Here is a 16008-nt window from a genome sequence, read left to right as displayed (position 1 = left end):
GAATCTGAGAAAGGTACCTGTGCTATCGCCATCCCAAACGAAATCGTGGATCATAGCATTCGATCCATGGCCTCTACTCTGGTTGGCAAATTTCTAGGGCCGAGACCTAACATAGACAATGTAAGGTCCTTTATCAAGAAGAATCGAGCTCTGAAAGGTCATGTCTCAGTCACGGCAATGGCGAAGGGTCTCTTGTCTTTTGCTTTTTCATGCATGGAAGATATGTCCAACATCCTCTGTGAGGGACAGTGGGCTATTGGTCGCTCTACCCTGGTGCTCCAGAAGTGGACCTCCAATCTGAACTTGAACGACTCTTTTTTTGTCCAAGCCCCTATCTAGGTTAGATTACCCGAGTTGCCTTTAGAGTTTTGGAACAAAGATGTTTTTGTGGGGCTTGCAAGGACTTTTGGTGAACTCCTATCTACAGATCCGATCACTGCCTCCAAGCGCCACCTCAACTATGCTCGCATCTATATTGGAGTCAGGGAAGGCACAGACATGCCTACGTTTGTGGCCTTTCACTCTAAACTTGGAGTGCTCATTTAGAAACTGGTTTATGAAACTATTCCTTTCGCCTGCTTTCTCTGCCTGAAGGCAGGTCACAAGGCCAACCAGTGCCCTACGGTGGTCAAGCAGAAGACAATGGTCCCTGTTACCTCAAACAATTCCAAGAAGCTTCCTCCTCCCCTTCGCCCAGCAGCCAAGGGGAAGAAGAAACTGATCTGGAGGCGTAAACCATCTAGGTCTTCAGAGACGTGGATTAGCAAGGTAGTTAAGCAGATTACCCCCAGGCAGATTGACACCATTTTGGAGGATCAAGCCCACATTGATCCTGTGGTGGAATCCCCTGATGCAGAGGACGGTCCTGAGGTGGTAGGGTCAGAGCAAAACGGCTAGAGAAACGAAACACCTTGCTCTAAAGAGAACGTTGGTCAGAGGATTGAGCCCCCCTGTTCAGATGGTAGGCTGGACTCTCCTCAGAAGATCTCCCCAAGGCCTATGGTCCCCCTGACCCGACCTCCAGGTTCGGGTTCTGATTAGGCGGAGACTATGCTAGCTCTTAAAGGATTGGAGGCAAAACTCCTTCAACTTATCAACAACTCTTCCCCTAACCAGGTTGCTCATTGGGAAGAGTGGATAGACAGCTGCTCTCTGGACAATCTAGATGGCTGGTGTATGAAAAAAAAATATCATAGGAAGCACCAACCTCGTGACCTCCCCCCGTTGTCCCCAACGACAACCAGGAGCAAGGTAAAGGCTGATGTTGGGATAACTCCCAAGCAACCTGGTAGGAAGAAATCAAACCAGCTATTGCAAGAAGAAACCAAAAGAAACTTGGCAGACAGGAGCCAGAGAACCATCAAGGAATTCTCAGGAAGCAAGAAATGAAGGTCATTTCTTGGAACATTAGGGGCCTTAATGGGGGCCATAAACAGGAACTTATCAGAAATTTGATCAGAGATCAAAGACCCGATTTTTTGCTAATCCAGGAAACTAAGATGAAAAGGGATCTAGTTAATAAGATTTCTTTTAGTAAATCCATGAATAGTGAAGCCACGGATTCAGAAGGAGCCTCGGGAGGGGTGATGATTCTTTATAACAGTAGGGCGTTCAAGTTGTCCCCCATTTTTGTTGCAAAGAATGTTCTCCTTTGCAAGGTGTCCCATATCCATAGTGATGACTCTTGGTTCATTTTAAACCTGTACGCCCCTAATTCAGTAAGGGAAAGGAAAGCTTACTGGGACAAGATCTCAGTGTTCTTTGCCAACTACAATATTAACAAAGGGATAGTTATGGGAGATTTTAACTCTCCCCTCACAGATGGCGAAAAAAGCAAAGGTCTTGCCCTGGATCAGAACAGCAAGCTCGACCTCTCCAACTTCATCCTCAACCTGGCTTTCATGGATCTGGAACTCTTGGGGGTAAGATTCACTTGGTCTAACAGAAGAGTTGGTGGGGAATGCATCCAACAGAGCTCTCATCTCTCCTGGGTGGCTACAGACTCACTCTTGTAGACTCTCCCTTCTCCCCAGAGTTGGCTCCGACCACTCTCCTATTTCTCTCTCTGTTAGCCCCCTGGCAGTGAAAAGGTCTTTCCCCTTCCATTTTGAGAAAATGAGGATTTCCCACCCGGATCTGGAATCTATCTTCCTAGTGGGATATTGAGGTTGAAGGCACCGCAATGTTCAAGGTTGCCCAAAAATTGAAGAATGTGAAAAGAAACATTAAAGTTTGGAACAAGTCTGACTTTGGTCACATTTTCCAGGATAAAGACGAAAAGACAGACCAGCTCTGTATCATTCAGGAAGAAATTCAGCACAATGGATATAATGACAAGAACAGGCAGGAAGAACGGGCCATCCTCTCTGACCTCCACAACATACTATCTAAGGAAGAACATTATTGGAAACAAAGATCTAGAGTCAGCTGGCTGAAAGAAGGTGACCAGAACTCTTGTTTCTTCCATTTGACCATGCTCAAACATCGCACAAACAACAAGATCGCAAGCATTAAGAAAGGCCAGGACCACCTTTCCAAGGAAGATGAGATTGCGGATGAAGCTGTTCAGTTCTTCTCATCCCTCTTGTCCAAGAATTCTTTGGGGCCAAAAACCTTTTGAAAGAGCTCAACGCCACTTTCCTGGTTCTCATTCCTAAGATTCTGGGGGCTGATATGCTGGACAAGTTCAGGCCTATTAGTCTTTGCAATTCCTTTTACAAAATCATCTCTAAGGTTCTTACCACCAAACTCCTCAACATTCTCCCCCTATTTATCTCCCCCCAACAGACTGGTTTTGTCCTTGGCAAGCAGATTCTTGACTCTATTGTCACGATTCACGAGGTCATCCACTCTCTGGAGGCTGGCAAGAAGGAAGGCTTTCTGCTAATGTTGGATATGTCTAAAGCCTATGATAGGGTGGATTGGAATTTTCTCTTGGCGGTCCTTCAGGCATTTGGTTTTGATGCTCAAGTATGTAAGATTATCTCTCAACTTGTCTCCTCTCCGTCTTTATCTGTTTTGGTCAATGGCTTCCCCTCTCTTTTCTTCTTCCCTTCGAGAGGACTGAGCCAGGGTAACTGTTCTCTTTATCATTCTGGCTGAATGCCTAGGAAGACTCATCCAGAGGAAACGTAAGGACAGGAGTTTGCAGGGTCTCAAGCCCTCTTCGGGCCCCTCTACCTTCTCTCAGCAGCAATTCGTGGATGACACCATCTTGGGGGGAGAAGCTACTATCCGTGAAGCCAGAGCTTTCAAGGGCATTCTGAACACCTACACCAGGGGTTCAGGCCAAGCTATTAACTAGGAGAAGAGCTCAGTTTTCTTCATCAACACCCCTTTGGAGAGAAAGAGGAAAATTGCTCAAATTTTGGGAAGCGGCATTGGATCCCTGCCAGCCAATTATCTTGGCCTGCCCTTGGGCTTCAGACCCCCGAACTCCTTCTGGAACGGCATCATTGATAGATTCAATAAGAAACTTGCTGGATGGAAAGGGGCTACCCTTAGCCAAGCTGGCAAGTGTACCCTGGTGAAATCAATTTTCCAGAACCTCCCCACTTATGCTTTAAGCCTCTTTGGAATCCCTGCCAAACATGCGGATAGAATGGAGAAGATTCAGAGGGACTTCCTTTGGTCAGAGGTTGATGACCATAAGAGATATCACCTTGTCGCCTGGGATCTTGTCTGTCTCCCTAAATGCTATGGACGTCTAGGCATCAGAAAGATTAAACACCTCAACAACGCCCTTTTGGCCAAACAGCTATGGCGTATCTTTCAAAGCACCGGTGTTTGGAGGGATATCCTGACCGAGAAATATATGAGAAGTCAACCCTTTAACTTCCTGATAAAAGAGACCGAGATTCCCCAGGGGTCCTATATCTAGAATGGGATCTCAAAGGCTAGACCCCGGCCAAGTCAAAGGCCAAATGGAAAGTTGGCAAAGGGGATAATATCTTATTCTAGCAAGACAACTGGACTAGTGAGGGACCTCTTATCAACCACCCCATTTATGGAAGATGGGCAAAACAGTGCATTGAAAGTTATGGTAGGCAAGTCAATGATTACAGAACTGGTCAAGGTTGGCAGGACCTCACTGAGCTATTCCTAGACCTTATCCCTCTGATGATTTTACTGAATGCCACCCCCATCAACAACAACAGGGACTCTGTCATTTAGGGTGATAACTTGGATGGGCTTTTCTCTGTAGCCTCTGGCTACTTCTCCTTATGGGCCAGAATGGCGAAGCCATTGTGGGCCAGTGCCTGGATTTCTGGCCTCACTCCCAAAATTAATATCTTTTTTCTAGCTACTACTGCAAGACAAAATTCTTACCTGGACAATTTAGCCAAGAAAGGCCAATTCATCCCCAATAGGTGCAGCCTTTGCAAGCTTAACCTAGAATCGGTAAATCACCTATTCATCCTCTACCCCTATTCCTCTAAGGTGCGAAATCTTTTGACCAAGTATCTTGGCTTCAGCTGGTGTCCTCCTGACAACATCTAGGACTTCTTCTGCCAGTGGAGAAGCCACCACTCTGTTTTGAATACTCAGCGTTTTAGCTCCTAGATTCTCCCACACTTTTGTTGGGGAATCTGGAAAGAGCGCAACAACCGAATCTTCAGAGACAGAGAGGTTCCTAAGTTCATAATTGCTGAGAAAATTGAAGGTCTAACTATGGAGAACTTTGCCATCACAAAGGGAGGAAACATGAAGGAAGGAGGGAATAGTAAAGCCAGGAAGAAAGACAGGGACAAGAGAAGACAGGAAGCAAGATGGTCCTTCCGCCCTGAGGACTGGCACAAAGCCAACTTTGATGGGGTGGCTAAGGGGAATCCTAGACCGGCCGGTAGCGGTGGCATCATCAGAAATTGTTCGAAAGGAGGAATTGCGGCTGTTTCTTTCCCTCTTGGTCACCAGACCAATCACTTTGTTGAAGCCAGTGCGGCCAAACAGATTGTTAAGCTCGCCCTGGTGTCAGGGATCGAGAGCCTATGGCTAGGGCGACTCCCTAAACATTATCAATTGTATTAAAGGACATGCCCCGCCCTCTTCAACGATTGCTAACATCATTGAGGACCTTAGATCTGACTTGGGAAAGTTCAAAAGGACTTTCATTAGCCACACTTACCGTGAAGCCAACTCAGTTGCTGACTGGTTCGCCAATGACGCTGTTACCAGAAACTCAGTGATGACATGGACGAACGGAGACGAAATCCTGCCAACGGCAATTGAGTTACTCCGGCATGATCAAATCTAGGGTACTAATATCACCCCTTTTTAATTATGGAAAGATACGCCAAATCGCATGTCGAAAGGGGAGTAATTACAAGTCATGCAGAGCTCTTTTCAAGTCATAATCACGCGGACGGATGGCACACTTTGAGGGCTAGTGTGAACAGAACCACCAAAAATCGTAATTACGATTTTTTTTCAGCGTCTCAAGGAAAACCGAGCTCAACATTTCTGCTAGAGGAATAGGGTTTATAGAGCTGAAGTCTGCCATGGTTGGGGAAAGGATCAGAAGAGAGCCTTGGGGGGAAATGGAGAAGTGGAAGGGGAAGGGGAAGGTTTGGCACAAGCCCGAAAAAGGGGGTATAACCAAATTCATGGAGAACCTTCATGGCTTTGACGCTGGGGTTACCAAGGGGATGGTCGAAACATGGAACAACAGGAAAGTTAAAATTGATGGTCACCCACCAAATCACTAAGGGATTGATAGCAAAGGTGACGGAAATCCCTCAGGTTGGCATAAACTTCTTCAGGGATAAAAAGATGTCAGCCAATGCTATTAGTGAATTTGTCAAGGACAATGCTGAGAGGAACAATCTTATCAAGATAGACACTTACTATGAGATGGAATCCATCAAAAAATTATGGAGGTATGTTCTCAAGATTCTCATTGAGTATATCACTCTTGACTCTAGGTTCGATAGGATAAGAACGCACCATTTTGTGTTGCTTAACCACTTTAGGCATGCTGTTAAAATTTCTTTTCCTTTCTTTCTTTTCACCTCCATGTCTAAGAATATTGAGGGTTTCAAGAGAAAACCCATCACTAATCCCGCCCTCCACGAAGGCCTTCTCCTCTTGGTTTATGAGTTTCTGAAAGCTCAAACCAAGGGAAAAACCCTTGGTGACCCTGGGAATGCTTCGGAGGACACTGCCAGTTCGGACTCTGAGGATGTTCAAGTTGTTAAATCGGAGGACAGGGATTTTTTCACCAAAGCCATCTCTGTTGCCCTCAACCCCCGCTTTCCTAGCAGAAAGACCCCTAGAGGTCTCCCCCCCATTCTTCCCAAGCTTGAGCCCCAAGAGGTGAAAGATGACAGTGAAGAAGAAGAGGAGACTGCGACTGAGTCAGAGGATGAGGACAACGTGAAGGGGAAGGACACTGTGAAGGATGGGGAAAAGGGGTGGGGGAGAGACAGGGAGGAAACCCTCGATACCCTCGTTGCTCCCCCGAATAACCCCAGAAAAAGAAAAGCAAAACAAGCCCTACTTCAAGAAGACCCCATCGCCCTGACCTCCGAGACCCTTGGTCCTGTCTCGCCCTCTTCCCTGCCTGAGGCGAAGACTGTGGTAAAAAGTGGGGAGGTGATAACAAAGGACAGGAGGGCTTGGAGGAATTTTAACATGGATATTGTTAGGCTGGGAATTGTTAGAGAGCCAATGAACATCCAGGTGATGGAGGACCTTGACAGCACAACCCATTATGATGAGCTCATCGACCACGCTCTTCTGGTCTTGTTTGATAACACGCGGGAATCCGGCTTCGACCTTCTAAACAACGCGAAGAACGGCTTGATAGATAATTTCCGATCTATCAAATTCTTGTTTCAGGAAATCGAGGCTCTAAAGGAAAAGATTATCCAAGATAGCAACCAGAGCTCCCACAGAGTCCAAGAGAACACCGAAAGGATGAACGACCAAGATGACATCCAGAAGCACTGCAGTGGCCAGGACTCAAAAAATGATCAGGAGGATAGATTTTCCCGGGTTGAACAAAAAGTCTATAGGTTAGACAACATCATCCAGATTCTAACTAATCAAATTGTGGACACTCTGCACACTTTGAACGAGAACATTGTCAACCTGGGGGATACTCTAATGAGAATTGGCGTCGGGGGGGAACACGGGGAAGCTGACTAGCCAGAACATTGGTAAGGAAGAGGCCGATCAAAATGCAGGCAGGGACCACGTGGATCATTTGGACCAAGAGGAAGCCTAGAACTTCAAACAGGAAGGAGCAGACAACCAAAAGGATAATGAAGCTGTACAAACTCTGCAAGATCTAGATAAGGAGAACCATTAGGTTTGGTTTTCCTTGTCGGTCTAGCGGTTGGCTTTTGCCTCCTGGCCTCTAGCCTTTTGTTTCTTTTTGGCTGTTGGTTGTTGTTTCGTGTTTTGCTGGACTTTATTGTCTTATCTTTTATGCTGTAAAACTTTCAAGTTTCAGGTCCCTGTAACCCTGTTTTCCTTAATCAAAAACATTTATGACCCCTAAAATATCCCAATTTCTCTTTGTTGCAAAAATGGATCATCTTCATAAGGTTAGCCAAGTTTTCACTCTTTCAAAAGGTTGTCTTGATGATAGGGGGAAGTGAGAAGACCATAGGAGGCTTAAAGTCAAGTTTGGAGTTACTGTTATTTTGGGTAGATAAGTTTAGAGGCTATTTAAAGTCCCTTTGAAGAGTTGAGGGTTGTTCACTCATTCTCTATATTAGAGAAGTCAAGTTTGGAATTTGCAAGGAGACTCAAAATTCATTGACATAACCTTTGTGAACGTAGGTTCTGCATTGCCATGGTTATGCCTTTTTGTTCATTGCTTGTATGTATAAAATTCTTGCATACTATAGTATGTGTGTGTTGTATCATGTAAGGGATGGGCATTGTGGGATTTTACTTGCTTTGTTTCATGTTTCTTCTCTTGTTTTGTTGGGAAAACTATGAAGGGTGTGTTGGCATTACTCACCCTCGGATAGGGCATAAGTGGTCATGTACGAGGGAAGGGCTTAGTTGGATCTCAAGTCAATGCAAAGTCTCTTCCCATGTTGAGGAGAGGGAGAAAGCAAGGTGTTATGGGCCCTTGCCTGTCAGTGCAAAACTAAGTTTGTTTTTGGGAAATAAGGAGAGAAACAAATTGAAGTTTATGTGGTTTGGTAGCCTTGAAAGAAGGCATATGATTTGTGCTCTTGAGTGACATCTCCTACCTAGAAAAATCCACCTTCTCCCCAGTCATAGCCTCATTATGAAACCTGTTGTGCATACCTTGGATGGTAATTATATGATGAGTTATGTCATTGTGATTGGTCTTTGAATGTCACCTGGTCGATTACTAGTTCTCCTAACTCGGTGGGTGGCCTTTCGAGACCTAGGATGGGAGGTAAGCTCTCCATAGTTGTTCTTTCTATTTTGCAAATTGTCTGGATAGGTTCTCATGATGGAACAATCCTGGTTTTCTTGGGGCACTATTGGTGTTCTTGATGTCATGTTATTGGAGGATTCTCCATTGTAATACCACCTATTGTATTGTATATCCATGTTGAGAATGATTACGAAAGAAATGGATTAAATGTTGTATCTTCAATATTGATAAATAGGAATTCACATATTGTATGAAATAAGCAAGTTATGTGATCTAAGTGTTATTAGATTGTAAATCATACCTTACTTTCAATTATATCGCTTTGCATAAAGTTCAAGTTGAAAACTCTCTACTTTCTCCACAAAATCTTGGATTTAATTTATTGTGCAATGATGTGGATGTTTGATTTAGATACATCCATCTTACTTGCATATTAAAACCTCAGTTTGTATAAGTTTTATTAAATCAATGAATTTTACCTTATGGTGCATAATATGTAAACTACCTAAAAATACTCCCAACTTGGATACAAAATTAAACATCAAAATTATACCTACAATCCACTCAATAGAATGAACAAAACATTATACCCTATGACACTATAAAATTTCTAAGAGGAAATCTAATACTATTAAAGATGGAAAACTTATCATTTCCATCTATTTGGGAGAGCCAAAATGCTCTCTGGAGAATGTATGGGGGAGATTTTAATTCTCTTTTGTGACAGAGAATATTCTTTCAATATTCCTCTCATTAGGATATTTCACCTATCATATTGTATTGTTAGTGCAAACCCAAATGCTAAGTAAGAAGGGGTAGACATAAATTAGTGGACACCAATTTTAATTAAAACAATTAACGAATTAAACTCTTAAAAAGTAAGTGAATGGGAAAGGGACACCCGATGGGTCCCACCTCCACCTCACCACTTTAACCTTAAAATACCCTAAGTATATGCATGTGGCGACATGCCCTTCACTTTACCAAAAAAGGCAAAGACCCCATCTTGCAAATATCTCTACCTTCCAACACAATCCACATTAAATGCATTTTGGAGCAGCTCTCCCATTGGGCCTCTCATCCTCGTTGTCCTTGGTGAAGATTTGATGACATCGTCCTTGCCATGCATACCTGGTATGTTGACTTGGCAGAAGTTGAAAAGGGTTTTTAAAAAAAATTGTTTTACACTCCTTCCTTTATCCTTATTCCACCCACTTGCTCATTATCCTTTACCATGTGTGTAAGATCTTTAGTGTTAGTAAATAGGTTTTTATAAAAAATGATTGTGTTCCTATTTACATATTAAATTGAATTAAAATGAAAGTGTTAGGATATAAAGTAATTCTAGTTAGTAAGGTTAGTTAGATAGTTAGGAGATTAATGTTATAGTTTGTTCATTAATTTTTTTTAAATATTTCTTTTTATGCGACATTTGAAAGTTCAGATTTATATTTAGAATATAATTTATTTTTTAAATGAGATGTAAAATTATTATAGGATTTCAAACTTTAGGTGTAAAGTTAGAGTTAGATCGGGATAGTGAAATAGGAAGGTGTTATAGAGATGAAATGTGCAACGTAGGTATTTGCATGATGAATATTTAAATGTATTAATTAGTTTTATCATTAAATTATGATTAATTGGGAACCAGTATTAAGATTCTGAATCACTTCCTAGGAGGTGCAGAATTAGTTCACCTAGGGTAATTGTCCGACATAATGAAATGAATTTATGGAATCATGTCAAACCTAATGTGTCTTGGGTAATTCGTCAAACATATTGATTCAACTTTAATCCAAGAACTATGGAACCCTAATGTCCCCTCGAATTTGATGTCACATCTTAAACATGGTTTAGTCAACCAAATTGTGTAACTCGAACTAAGTGTTCCTGTAGTCACTAAAACCTAAGGTTTCGTCATGGTGTGATATGGTTGAGATGTAGACTCTGCATCATTATAAAATACAACCGAAACTCACTTCAGTCTCTTTTTCAACTTGCCGTAACATATTCAATTTAGTAGGTGTTAATCATGTGTTTATTAAGTTTAAAAATAAAATAAATTGTTTGTGTTTTTGCCCCAATTTTTGGGCATGACAGAAAGTTGACATGTCATTTCATAATTACCATTTCAAGAACTATTTATGTATAGTATGCAATGACCCCGTACCCCCACCGTCCCAAAATTGAGGCCATTTTTTCCCACACCTGAAAGTTGTCCCAAGGTCCGACATACCCCCACGTTGGTGTTACAACCTAGATTAAAATCAGGATTAGATTCAAAGGCCACTCTGTGAACTTGTATGATCAAAATCAATTGTTTCCCATGTCTATTACATTTGGGTAGAGCATTGGGCACAAGTTCCACCAGACTAACTGGTTTGACATTGTTATATTGCTATCAGGATTTAACTGTGTAGTTTTCGAGTCAAACTCACTGACTCATGTTTCAGGAATAGTAATTCATACGAATCCATCTATCATGAGAATAAATGGAACACTTAGCACTCCTTGGATCTAGGTGATGCTCGCAGAGGTGAAGCACCGAGACTTCCCAAGAGGTCACCCCCCCCAGTACTAACTCCAGTTGAGCACACTTAACTATGGAGTTTTCTCCGTAGTTTACTCAAATTCACATCACTTAGAATTCGAATATATTCTTATTTATTGAACTGCTAACTGTCACTTTGAATATTAAAATGCATATAGGTTAGGTCCTACCAATATATATATACAGATATATATATATATATATATACACACACACTAAAACCTAAGTTGTCAGTTTGGATATGAGTTTTCCCTGGGTTCACTATACATTATAGATAGGTAAAAGCAGCCATTAACATATATGAATGAAACTTTTACAAAAACCTTTGCTGCCTGACAGAATGAGGAAAGTAATCCATGACTTTCAAGGGATTAAACCCAACACAATCCTAGATACATTTGATTCGGCATAGCAGTTGAATGACGGTCAAACATCCTAGTCACTATCAATGGAGCTACTGTCCTACACCTCCAGAAGCAAATTTGCCTTCACATAGGCCTTTCCATGAGTATTTGCAATCTCAATCGAAAAAGAAAATGACATTTATCACATTCTGATATGCTTGTGTGGTTGAGTCACACGTCAAGTCGGCCTTGCCAAGTCCGAGCTAAGTCCAAGTTAAAGAACTATTGTCTAGACGGCATCAATCTAAAGAGCTTCCTTTATATTTCACCTTGTATTCCAATTGCTTTCACCCTTAAGACAGGAACAAATTCTATATAGCATTCAATCATCACTTTAGCAGCACTACAGGAATGCCATTCAATTAAAAGTAAGAATTACCACAAACCAAAAGAAAGCCAACTTTCCACTACAGAACTTATATTGGAGCCAAAAGTTCTTCCAATTGTAAGTTTACAAATAAATTGGCATCCAACACACTGAACAATAAATTCGCTTTCATGTTCAGAAACAATTAGTAAAGCCTCAGTAGCTTCACCACGATTTATAAACAAAAACTAACCTTTCGAGGAATTATCTTCTTGAGGTTTCATTGCAGGGAAGAGCAGAACTTCCTGAAAATGGTGTACAGTTATTAGTTCTTCTATCAATTATGTATCTTCAGAAATGAACAATGAAGCAAACAGAACTGACCTTAATATTCTGGGAGTCTGTCAAAATCATAGCAAGACGATCTATTCCCATTCCCCATCCACCAGTTGGTGGCAACCCATACTCTAATGCAGTACAAAATGTTTCATCTAAAGCCATTGCTTCATCATCACCAGATTGCCTGTCCTGAAATATTTAAAAACGTGCAAAATGAAAAGTATTAGAAAACATTTAGATAAAATATTCATCTACAGCAACCAAACATGCGGCTTTGGAACAGTTTCTCAGAGTTTAATCCCTCATCTTAAATTTTTAACACGAGGATACAGCTACATCATGTTCCTGCCATAGTGCTTTGTTTTAAAGTTGACATTTTTGTAAATTGTAATAATAATATTAAAATGTTGACATTTATAAATCACTAATTGGAATTCTTTGACTAATAATTGCAGTAATAATATTGTTAGATGAATATTTACTGTATTATTACTGCAATAAGTTAAATGTGATGCAATTATTGGCATTAGTTGAGGAGAAAGGTGTCACAAAAGTATTAGTTGCTTCTGCCAAAGCCCAAATTAATATCTGAGATAAATGTTTCTAAGGTTCTCCCTTGAAGTCCATCACATTTGAGAAGCCAACTTCTCTGATCAATTCTAAGTAGTTCATAAGCTTTTCTAATGTGAAAAAACAGCTGGTATATGCCAGAAGATAGATATTTAAACAAGAAGCTAATAGGCAGACACTGACAGTCAATATAATCCCTTTAACAATAAGCAGTTGGTATTTTAATTTTGTTTTACCAAAATGAAGTTTTTGAAGTGAAGAACAAAACTTGCTGGTTCAAATCAATTAAATAAGCAAAGATTGTTCCACGAACTTCCATATAGAATCCAGTGAGGATTACAACGAATGCTAAGATAGAAGCAAGATAGGAAACCACTGCACTCCTTGGAGGGTAAGCAGGTCCCTGGAGCAAAATGTCTTATCAAGAAAAGTGGATCCTTGAGTCAATCAGTCAAAAGAATCAGTGGTTATTTAAGATTTACAGTTTTACAGCAAGCAGGTAAAAATATTCCTTGTACTATATCTGAATATAAAATTACATTTTGGGCCTCTTCTCCCAATAATTGCCAGATCTCACACAAAGCAAGCAATTAGAATTCATGCAGCCATGAATTGTTTATACCAAGCAATTGAAATTCAATTCATTTTATTCTAATGTTTGGTTATATACCAGACCACGGTCATGATACTGAAACATTATATCTGTAAAAAAAGTCTGAGTAATTATATTGCCAAGTTTTTGTTGATGTTGGTTTTGTACCACTACATAACATATAGCAATTGAATACTTGATATGGGGTATCAAACACTCAATTGCTATATGTTATGTAGTGGTACAAAACCCACATCAACATTATCTGGCGCTAGAAGGAGGGCCTGAAAGTGTTTCATTTAAGGACTCGTTGGTATTTAACTATGAGGAAGAATGGTGCTTCCTAGATCGAATCAACCTAGAGCAACTTGGGGAGCACTCCAAGACCATATTGTAGCCAGTTTGTGCTCAACTGCTTGGGAAGAAAGTGAAAGCACTAGAGAGTATCTGGACACTATTGACGTATTGAATCAAGAAGAAAGGAAAGCACGAGCTATTGAAAGGAGAATTCAAAAAAGGTTGGAACGCCAAAGAGAACTAGAAAGGAAGCTTGAAAGAGAAAGGAAAGCACGAAGACAAGCTCGGGCTACTGTTGAGGAAAACTCAAATTAGAAAATCAATCAGGTCTGAATTGTAGTCAAGCTGGATAGAAGAATTGGATTTTTTTCCCCCAAAAGGTTTGAGAAACTGCAATCTGATAATAGGTAGAGGATACTGAGGTCTACACCACACCAAGAAGAGGATCTACTTGTGTTAGAATTCCATAAGAAATCAATAATCCGCTGGGTAGCTGATACCTCAAATTTAGCTAGCCCCTCAAGTAGTCAATTGGGTCAAGCTCAAGCCAATCAACCAATGATGGCTCAACCATCATGGATTCAGAACAATGCCTCACCCATTTCATTCCAACAATATCATGATTTACCAAAGAATCCAGCAGTATTCTGCTCCAAGTTCTTTGTTAATGACCCTAATCGTATAGCAAAAGAGCATATCAAAGTGTTCGAAGATGCATTGTGCAACAGAAAGATTCAAAATGAGGATGTAGCATGCAGGCTTTTCCCTTATTCGTTGGGGGAAGACCCTTACTACTGGTTCGTTAATCTGCCGGCGTCATCTATAAGAGGATGGGTTCAGCTCAGAGAAGCTTTTATTGCAAAATTTGGCATGCCCATCACACCATTGGAGTTGCATAGGATTTTTGTGGATATTAGGAGACAAGATAAAGAGTCAATAAGTTCCTTCAACAACCGTTTCCACAAGGCCTACACGAGATTGCAAGCCCCTTACACAATGACGAAGGTAGGCGCTTTAGAAGCATATTACAGTGCCTTAGATAGTCAAACAGCTATGTTTACAAGGATGGCAAATCCTGCTCCCACAACGTTGAATGAGGCTTACATTAAAGCAATTGAATTAGGGAAGCAATTGGGCCAACAACGAATGGAACCTCCAAGTGCTAGGTATCCGAATAATCCAGTTCCACAGCTTGCATTCCAAGCACCTACAAATCAGTTGATGGTACATCCGAGACCTCTGTTGTCTTAGTCACCACCATCAACGCCAGTTTATCTGCAAAGTGCAAGTTCATCCACAAGAATGCAAGAGGAAAAGGATGAAATGAAGGAATTGATCGAGCAAGTCAAGAAGCTATCTACAGAAGTTACTTATTTGAGAAATCAAAACAATCAACTCCAATCTTTCCAGAGGAACAATCAAGGAGGTAATCAAGGAAGCAATTATCAAAATCATGGCAGAGGTTATCAAGGAGGGAATCAAAGAAATAATCAAGAAAGCAGATACCAAAGGAACTATCAGGGCAGAGACTATCAAAGAAACAACCAAAGTGGTGGTTATCAAAGGAACTATCAAAATAACAATTACCAAGGTAATAGCCAACCACAGGACCAAGGATATAACAATCAGTCTAACCAAAAGAGGACGTGGAACACAGGCCCAAACAATGGAAATGTGGTGTTGCCACTAGATAATCAAGCCTCAGTGGATAGTAGGCCGGTGGATAGAATATTTCTAGTTGAGTCTGTCGTGTCCAAATATTGCAGATTCCCCAATCAACATTCGAAGTTAGGATGTGCTGAGTTCAAGAGGGCATCCAACCTGTTTCAGAACATAATAGATGAGTCAAACAACCAAGAAGATATTAAGGTCACAGGGTATGAAATTGTCTCGTCCTTGGGATATGATCAATGCTTGACTTTTGAGGAGATTTCATTTCCATCAGAATTTGAATCATATGAAGAACACCAAGGAAGATTTCCTCCTGCGTCAACCAACAAGCTAGTTAGTGAGGCAATAGACCAAAATGGGTATAACAATGGGTCAGATTCTTTCCCACCTTTGAGTGACGTCATTCTAGTTCAAGAGACAGGTGGGAACCAAACATTTCAACAACCGGCTAGCAATGAAAGGTTTTATCAGAGAAACAATAAGAGGAATGATGGACCCTTCACGTCCTCCATACCTCCAAACAATTTCAATACACCTCCACACCCCAATGCAAGTAACGTACCAAATTCTTCAAGGGATGCACCCGAGTACAGACATGGTAACCATAACAACAGAAGTGGAACACAGAGTTCCCAACAAAGTACGCAACAAAATAATCAAGATGTTTGAGGATCACAGAGTGTCCAATCAACACAAGGAGCAAATAAAGGAAGAACAGTGAACAATGTCGTGATTAATGATGAGTTGATAAGATTAGGACAAAGTGTAACAAAGGAGATGAAGAAGATCAAAATCAATCTCCCTTTGTTTGAATTGTTGAAGATAATGGAGATTAGAGATACATTCCTTGACAACTTGAGGATAACAAATCACAAGGGACTCACAATCAAAGTGCAATAACGCATACTCAAGGGA

The 16008-nt window shown here is 41.1% G+C and overlaps 1 protein-coding gene across 3 annotated transcripts in view; it reads right to left on the bottom strand.

Annotated features, from left to right (window-relative positions):
* Positions 1 to 16008, bottom strand: part of LOC149531673 (lysine--tRNA ligase, cytoplasmic-like) — an 84959-nt gene that overhangs the window by 14257 nt on the left and 54694 nt on the right. For all 3 annotated transcript variants that reach the window (XM_089810282.1, XM_089810281.1, XM_089810284.1), the window contains 2 exons: positions 12009 to 12152; positions 11878 to 11929 (listed from right to left, as the gene is read on the bottom strand). In XM_089810282.1, the coding sequence (XP_089666408.1) occupies positions 11878 to 11929; positions 12009 to 12152 (196 nt within the window). The remainder of the gene's footprint in view (positions 1 to 11877; positions 11930 to 12008; positions 12153 to 16008) is intronic.

The sequence above is a fragment of the Cupressus sempervirens genome, chromosome 11 (assembly GCF_028749045.1).
Source record: "Cupressus sempervirens isolate cs-2001-9-10 chromosome 11, ASM2874904v1, whole genome shotgun sequence".
In the NCBI taxonomy this organism is placed as follows: Eukaryota; Viridiplantae; Streptophyta; class Pinopsida; order Cupressales; family Cupressaceae; genus Cupressus; species Cupressus sempervirens.
This window is presented reverse-complemented; position numbering and strand designations above follow the sequence as displayed.